The sequence below is a fragment of the Sus scrofa genome, chromosome 12 (genome assembly GCF_054392235.1).
Source record: "Sus scrofa isolate SSC_HxYL_T2T_F1_AM1 chromosome 12, Sscrofa_HxYL_maternal_Yorkshire_Landrace_v2.0, whole genome shotgun sequence".
NCBI classification, from domain to species: Eukaryota; Metazoa; Chordata; class Mammalia; order Artiodactyla; family Suidae; genus Sus; species Sus scrofa.
The window spans coordinates 25,142,568-25,149,801 of NC_139394.1; the positions used below are offsets into that span (position 1 = coordinate 25,142,568).

Below are 7,234 nucleotides of genomic sequence, written 5' to 3' on the forward strand. Positions count from 1 at the left end.
TGTGTGTATTGGGGGGGGTGGATACAGCCAGTAGCCCAGGCGCATCTCTCCAGCGTGGCCTGTGCTCCGGGGTCTCCGGGGCCGGCAGCCTCGGAACGCGAAGGGAGGGGGTTTCTCTCGGCTCCCCTCCCTCGTTCCTCTCTCCTCCAATCACGCGCAGCCGCCTCCCTCACCCCCTGCGCCCCTGGGCCCAGGGACTCGCACCACCTGCCTCCAGCCCCCGCCCCCTCCTCTCGCGGCCTGGCCAGGCGGGCGCAGAAGCCGGGTGCCCGGCTCCCCCCAGCTCTGCAAGGCGCCGGGAGCAAATGAGGAGCGCAGGCCGAGCCAGTCTCGGGTTCTCGCTTGTAAACTTTATTGTAACTCTTCCGCCCTTTTCAGGCGCAGACAACAGAACAAAGTATAGAGGAACAACAAAATATATAATTAGCCCTCCCTCCCCCCAATAAAGCAATTCACGGATACAGGATACATTCTCTTCACAGTAAACCTAAGAACACTTTTAACAATTGCCCACAGCGCGCATGCTAACTAAAGTAACCTCTTTTGAGAAACACTTAAGACAAAATTGTCAAACCAAAGCGGGGGGTGGGGGGGGGAGGAAAAGACAGAAGCCAGAGAAAAAGCCAGCGAGCTAGGGAGGGCAGCGGGGAGAGAGGGTGGGAGGGGGAAATGAGGACGAGGTGAGAGAGAGAGAGAGAGAGAGAGAGAGACAGAGAGAAAGCGAGAGAGGGAGACAGAAAGAATTACGGTGTGAATAGGCAGTTTCATGTTGTTGGGAGAACTTAGCAGAAATCGGTACCTCGGTCATTACAAAGAAGCACGTTCAAAGGAAAAAAAAAGACCATTGCACAAGGAGGCTTTTTACATGGGGCGGGGGCGTAGGGGGGGGCTCAGCCAGGCCGCAGCCGCTCACCCTCGCAGGGCGAGGGAGTCCTTGCTTAAAATCCTTTTTTCTCCCCCTGCCCCCGGCCCCCCAAGAGAAGGGAAGGAGATCCACGGTAGCTCACACACAGAAGCTATTACGAGATACTACCACTAGCGGGGACTGGCGCGGCGGGGACGCTGCGGTGGGAGGCCAGGCTCCCGGCCCCGCTCGCGGGGCCAGAGCTCTCTCGGGCGGGGGCGGGCGACAGCAGCGCGGTCTGGGGACCCGCGGACGCAGCGCGGCCGCGGCCCTGGCAGTCCCAGCTGGAGCCTACTTCTTGTCGCCTTTCTGCGCATCACCCTCGTCTGCCGCCTCCGGGGCCCGCTCCAGCTTCTGCTTCTCCAGCTCCTCCTGCTCGCATTTGCTGCTGGGGAACTTGTCTTTGTTGTTCTCTTTTTTCCACTTCATCCTCCGGTTCTGGAACCAGATTTTGACCTGTCTCTCTGTTAGTCCCAGCGCATGTGATACCTCGATCCGCCGCTTGCGAGTCAGATAGGGATTAAATAGGAACTCCTTCTCCAGCTCCAGGGTCTGGTAGCGGCTGTAGGTCTGTCGGCCTCGCCTGCGTCCGGCGGCTGCTGGGAATGGGGGAAAGGGCGAGACAGAGGGGAGGGGAAGGTGGGGGAGGGGGCAGAGACGGAGAAGGTTGGAAGATTCGTGAACCAGCCTAGGAGACCAGTATAATAAGGGCAGGGGACCTTCTACCCTGCGCAGGGGCGGGGGCGCTGGGAGGCCGCGGTCAGCGGAGGTGGGGGGAGGGGGCATCAGACACCACTGCATCTAAGGGAGCCAGAAAGGAGAGCCCCCCTCCCCTGGTAACCGGCACCAGAGAGTTGGGCGGGGGTGGTTGAATCTATTACAAGTGCCATAAACTTTAGAAGGAAGGATGTGAAGGGTGGGGAATAAGAATAAAAAAGCCGAGATGGGGACGAATGGACCCACCTTGAAAAGCCCCCAGAGCCTCTGCCCCAGAAGAAAAGTTTTCTTCAGGGTAATTAAACTATAAAGCAATTGACAAGTGCAAAAGTTGAGCGCCCCCGCTCCCACCACCCATTCTCCACTACCCCCCATAAAACAGTAAAAGAGAAAAAAAGGAGGGGAAGCACAAGAAAATTCAGGCAGGGTGAGGGGTTTATGGATTCAGGAAATGTCGCTTAGCTACCTCCTTCAAGGGAAACAAAAAAGAAAGAAGGGGAAAGGGAAGGAAAGAAAGAAGGAAGGAAGGAAGGACGTCAGGGAGGAAAGAAGGAAGGGGAGGCAATCTGAACAGAGCCAGCACGTCTTCCAGGAGCTGGAGGAACCGCGCCGGCCTGCCCGGCCCCGTGCCCGGCCTGGGCCCCGGGTCTCCCTTCCCCGCGCCGGCCCCGACGCGAGCTCACCTTGCGGGCGCATCCAGGGGAAGAGCTGCGTGGGCGACGGGCTCTGCTCCGAACCCTCGGCCTCCTCGCCCAGGCCGCTGGCGGCGGCGAGCTTGCAGTCGGCGTACTGCACCAGGTCTGGATCCTGCGCACCGAACAGGCTCTGCCGCTGCAGCGGGTCGTAGCCGTAGAAGTTGCCCGGGTCCCCGTGGCACGCCACGGCGCACGGGTTCTGCTGGTAGGGAGCCGTGGACAGCGACGACGGCCCGTGGTAGAACTCCTGGATTTGCGACGGGTGCTGGAAGCTGCCGCCGCTGCTGGGACCGTACACCACGGTGGGTCGGCCGCCCAGGTCCTGGGCGAAGCCGCAGTCATAATAATTGGGGCGCAGGGACTCCCCGGTTTTGTATTTGGAGAACAGTGAGTTGACGAAATAAGAGCTCATTTTATTGAATTTTGAGGCGGCGGCGGCGGCGGCGGCTGTAGTTGGGGGCTGTTGGGGAGGGGGTGGGGAGGGGGAAAGGGAGGGAGAGAGAGAGAAAAAAACGCGGATTCGCCGGCTCCTAGTCACCCTCGCCAGGAAAGGAGAGGGGAAGGGAGGAGGGGGGGGGAAGAAAAGAAAGAAAAGGCGAAGAAGATCTCGAAGCCACCACACTTTTTGTGATTTCCAGGAACAGAAAAGGACAGCGAAGCCTCCAAAAGTCTAAGCTTGCATGGCAGCCGCGGCTCGCTCGCCCTCCCCCCACCCCCCACCCCCCAAACAAAAATATACCGCCACTTAAAGAGGTCCTCGCTTTACATTTCGAAGAAGGGATGCCAGTTCATAAACAGTTTTCGGTGATTTACTTCCCTGCAAATGAGTTGTTTCATATTTTGCACTGTCTTTTCATGATCATTTGCATCCATTAGAGACCCCGCATCCTATTGGCTTCTCCGTACTCCTCCCGGACAGAACGCAGAGCGAGGGTGAGAGCGAGAGAGAGCGAGCGAGAGAGAGAGCTAGAGCGAGAGAGCGCCAGGGAGTGAGGAGAGAGTGGGAAAAAAAAAAAAAAAAAAAAAGGAGGGGAAGAAAAAAACACCCAGGGAGAGAGAGGGGGAGAGGGGGAGAGGGGGAGAGAGGGGGGAGGGGGGAGAGAGATTGAATACGGATTAAATCTGTTTAACTACCTACATTAATGAGATATCTCTCGCCTCACAACAAATCAAATACCTTCGCAGACCACCCCCAAAGACTGATGTGGGGGAGTCACGGAAAAAACCACGCACACGCATACACAACGCGCGCCAGGCGGAGGCACGCTGTTAATTTCGCGATTTTAACGAGGCAGTTGGAGTCTTTTTAAATGTCAGGGTCGCTTCGGAAAAATGTAAAAGAACACGGTTTAATTGCGCCGAGTTTTAAAAGGTCCTATAAATGTAATTGGTATTTTAATACAAGTTATCAAATCATACAGCTTCCTCTCCTAAACATATTTTCAAACAAACGAGGTAGTCATATTTAAAGCTTTAATGATCAATTTCCTTATTATTGATAAAGGTTTAACTATCGTGTGGAGGGAATTGGCTGGGTAACCGGCCCCCCAAAAACGGCTGTAAACTCTTTAACAAACTATAAAATGCAATAAAGCCGAGTCTGTTGTTGTTTATGCCGCAGCGCATAAAAGCTGTTAGCATTTTACGAGTTCTTTCCTCTACAGCTATAAAACTGCAGCTTCGATCGCCCCCGCCGCCCGACTGCAGCACGGTGGGGGTGACAAAGCTGAAATGAGAATGATTATGAGTTTTGGGTTTTTTTTTTTTTTTTTTTTTTTTGGTGCAAGCAGTGACTTTTGTGAGATTTTTTCCACCTCCTTCAGCTGTGGGATACCTGCCCTTACTCCTTCTCCGGAGCCCCCAAGCTGCCCCTCTCTGCCTCCCCGAGGTCACTCACCAAATTTCCCTCATTACACAAACAAGGATTTTCTTTGGCAAAGGGGTCTGGGAGGGTGCCCAGAGGTACCCACCCGGAGGAAGAAAGAAACTTTCTGGCTGATGGGCAGTGATGAGGACCTGAGCAAAACTCACCCTGCAATGGAGATTCTGCAGTTTTACACAACCTGGGGTGGCCTGAGAGTAGGGTGCTGGAATGAGGAGGGGGCCTCTAGAAGGTACTGGGGCCCAGTCTTCAAGCCTTTGGGAAACCAACTCTGTGTGATGGCAGAGCAGCCTGATGTGCCACCAGCAGAGGAACACCCAGTCAGGCTGCCCCTGTCATGCACCCAGGCCTTGGGACCCAGTAACCAAGCTCAGTTGGCTCCCAAACATCACAGGCAGCACCCTTGGCAGCACCCTTGGGTGGGAGGGTCCTGCTGGGCCCATCAGCACCCCAGAGGGAGGGAAGAGCAAGGAGGCCACTGTTGGGCACTGAAGCCCCAGGTGCCTGGCCTTGGTGCCCTCTGTCCTGGGCAGTGACTGCAGAATGTGTATATGAGGAGAGGCACTTTTTGGCCCTCACCATCCTTTGAGCCACTGTCACTACCTAAACTGACCTTGGGGTAGAAGGTACTTGGGATGCAGCAAGGCCACTGAGTCCCCCATTTTCTCCCCCTCTTTCCTTGGCAGCCTCTAGTTAAACCCGGCTCTCCCTTCAGACCTGTGGACCTAGTGCCTGGAACCCAGGCTGTAGGACCCACAGCTGACTGGGTGCCACATTCTCAATGTCAGTTGCTTTTCCTGGCCTACTGAGCCTACTGACAACGGTGGCCAGGCTTTAGAAGGCCACAATCTGAGGATCCAAATCAAAGGCCTCCTAAAGTGACTCACTGTCCACTGTCCATTGTCCAAAGGAAAGGAAAGAAGGAAGGAAAGGAGAGAGAAAGAAATTTTCTAGCAGCAGAGGTGGAGGCTTTACAAATACATTTGATCTATTGTCTACTCACGAGAGAGTGGCCTGCTTTTTGGAGGGGTGCCTTTTGGGGATCCCACTCACTGCAACCTTTGCAAAAATGAATAGATCACCTTTTCCAAGGGGACATTACCAGCGGGGCCACTCGGACCTTTCAAAGTGAATCCGGAGAATGGGAGAGGGGCTGGAAGCGGAGAGAGAGAGAGAAATGGAGGGGAGCGAGCCAGAGTCTTGAATTTTCAGCGCCAGGCTGAAGGGGCGGTGAAGCAGCGGAAGGCAGAGTTAAGTTGTTGCCGAAGCGAACATTTTTATCAAGTGCGGGGGATTTTATGGTCATGATCTGAGGACTCACCGGTGAGGTAGAAATTCAATGGCTTGTTCTAAATCATCCCTACACCGTGCCAGAAATTCCTGATGGAAGGAAAATGTTTCTATTATAAGAAAAAACAAGAAAGAGCGAGGAGATAATTTATAAACACCCAACGGAGCGCAGATTTATTAGGGAAACTCAAGTTGAGAAAGTCAGCTTGCCTCTTCGCACCCGGTCCTGGGGGAAGAGAGGAGAGGCTGCCACGGGGCTAGTTTTAAGGAAGGGGGGGGTCTATTTCTAGTGCAGGTTTGTCCGGATGGGGGGCACGGATGGGGCCAGGCCGGATGAAATGGGAGATTTGGAATTGAGGGGGCTCTGGGCAAGCTGACAGTGCGCATATCTTAGAACGAAAAATGCCGGGAATCCAGGCCTCCAGCTGCTAAATTGCCAAAGGACCGGTGTTCCCCAGGTTTGTTTGGGGCCGGGGCCTGGGCGCAAGGAACCAGAACTCACACCTGAAAGCCAGGGGACACGGGGAGAACCGAGACCCTGCTCCCACCGCGCCTGTCCCCACATCCATCCGAAAAACGCATTCTTTTGGCGGCCCAACTTGGAGCGCCCAGAACAACCAAGGAACTATCGGAGCCTTTTTCATCTCGCCGTGCTGGGGAGACCCTGGCCCGCGCCTGGGTCGCCAGGCGCCGCCCCGCCCAGCCCCGGCCACATACAAAGGCTCTGGAGCCTTGGTCCGCACTACGGAGCCGCCCCGCTGGCTCTAGGCACCTCCGAATCCACACCAAAGCCACGGATCCCTTTCCCCCAATTTGCCCCCACCCCCACCCTGGGCTGGCTCACCCGGTTCCCTCTCCCGCCGGATCCTGCAGCTGGTTGGGGCTGCTTCCTCTCCATCAGACCTTCTGCTGCTGCTCACCCCTCTCACCTGACCTGCTCACCCGCATCCGCAGACATTCCTCTCGCCCACTTCCCCGGATAACCTCACATTCCTGAACCAATCCTCCTGTTTTATTTGGATCCACTATTCCTATTATTACTATTATCCACCGTTGTCATGCATTTTTTGTCCCACGGAACATAGAAACTGCGTGAGAAGCCCTGAGCCGTCCTCCGGGGGAAATTCAGAAATTGGTCGTTTAAGGGGAAGGGGGTGTCAACCCCACTACATCTGAAATCTATAAAATGGGGGAAATGACCTTAATTAACCCTATGTTTTTATTCTGCGCAAATTATTCATGACTTTTGATAGCGCTCAATTTGTAGATTCAGGGCGGACCGAGGCGCGAGGTGCAGCCGCCGGCGCCCGCAGCCGCAGCGCCGGGGATTTTCAGGTGGAGCAAGTGTGCCATCTAGCGGCCGCACTGAGAAAAGGCGCCCCCTCCGCCGGCTCCCCCAAGCCTCTCCGACAGCCTGGCATCGCGGCGACAATCCGGAGAAACTTTCATTATTACCAAAAAGGGGGGGGGGAACGAGTGCAGACGAGAGAAAAGGCATCAGAAATTTAAAAAATGGTTCAGGAAATTGTGCGGATAGGCTAAAAAAAACACCCCCAAACTCAAGGCGACAGGATGGGAAGCTAGAAGCTTTTTTTTCCCTCTCGTTCCCTAGCCCCCACCTCAAGACCGTAATTTCGGGCGGAGACCGCGCGGAGCAGTGCGCCCTTTATGGCCCGTAAAAGGGGGAGGCGAGCACTTTTCAAACCCAACACGATTGTTTGAAATTCTTAGGGAAAACAATTGGGC

The 7,234-nt window shown here is 55.2% G+C and overlaps 1 protein-coding gene across 3 annotated transcripts; it reads right to left on the reverse strand.

The window, feature by feature from the left end:
• Nucleotides 1-330: 330 nt before the first annotated feature.
• On the reverse strand, nucleotides 331-3,141 carry HOXB8 (homeobox B8). Of its 3 annotated transcripts, none has more exons than XM_084983089.1 (3): nucleotides 3,056-3,141; nucleotides 2,305-2,776; nucleotides 331-1,500 (listed from the first exon to the last, which is right to left on the reverse strand). In XM_084983089.1, exons 2-3 carry the CDS (start codon nucleotides 2,726-2,728, stop codon nucleotides 1,196-1,198), a joined length of 729 nt encoding a protein of 242 aa, XP_084839215.1. In that variant the 5' UTR covers nucleotides 2,729-2,776; nucleotides 3,056-3,141; the 3' UTR covers nucleotides 331-1,195. The 3 variants fall into 3 exon arrangements, with proteins under 3 accessions (XP_084839215.1, XP_003358122.1, XP_020922769.1); XM_003358074.4 differs by having other exon boundaries at nucleotides 331-1,503; XM_021067110.2 differs by having other exon boundaries at nucleotides 331-1,503; nucleotides 2,305-3,141.
• Between the last annotated feature and the right edge of the window lie 4,093 nt (nucleotides 3,142-7,234).

Coding starts and splice junctions, on each gene's coding strand:
- HOXB8 (XM_003358074.4), bottom strand. CDS start 2,728: ATGAGCTCTTATTTCGTCAACTCACTGTTCTCCAAATACAAAACCGGG. Junction 1,504..2,304: donor CCCCTGGATGCGCCCGCAAG/GTGAGCTCGCGT, acceptor CCCCATTCCCAG/CAGCCGCCGGACGCAGGCGA.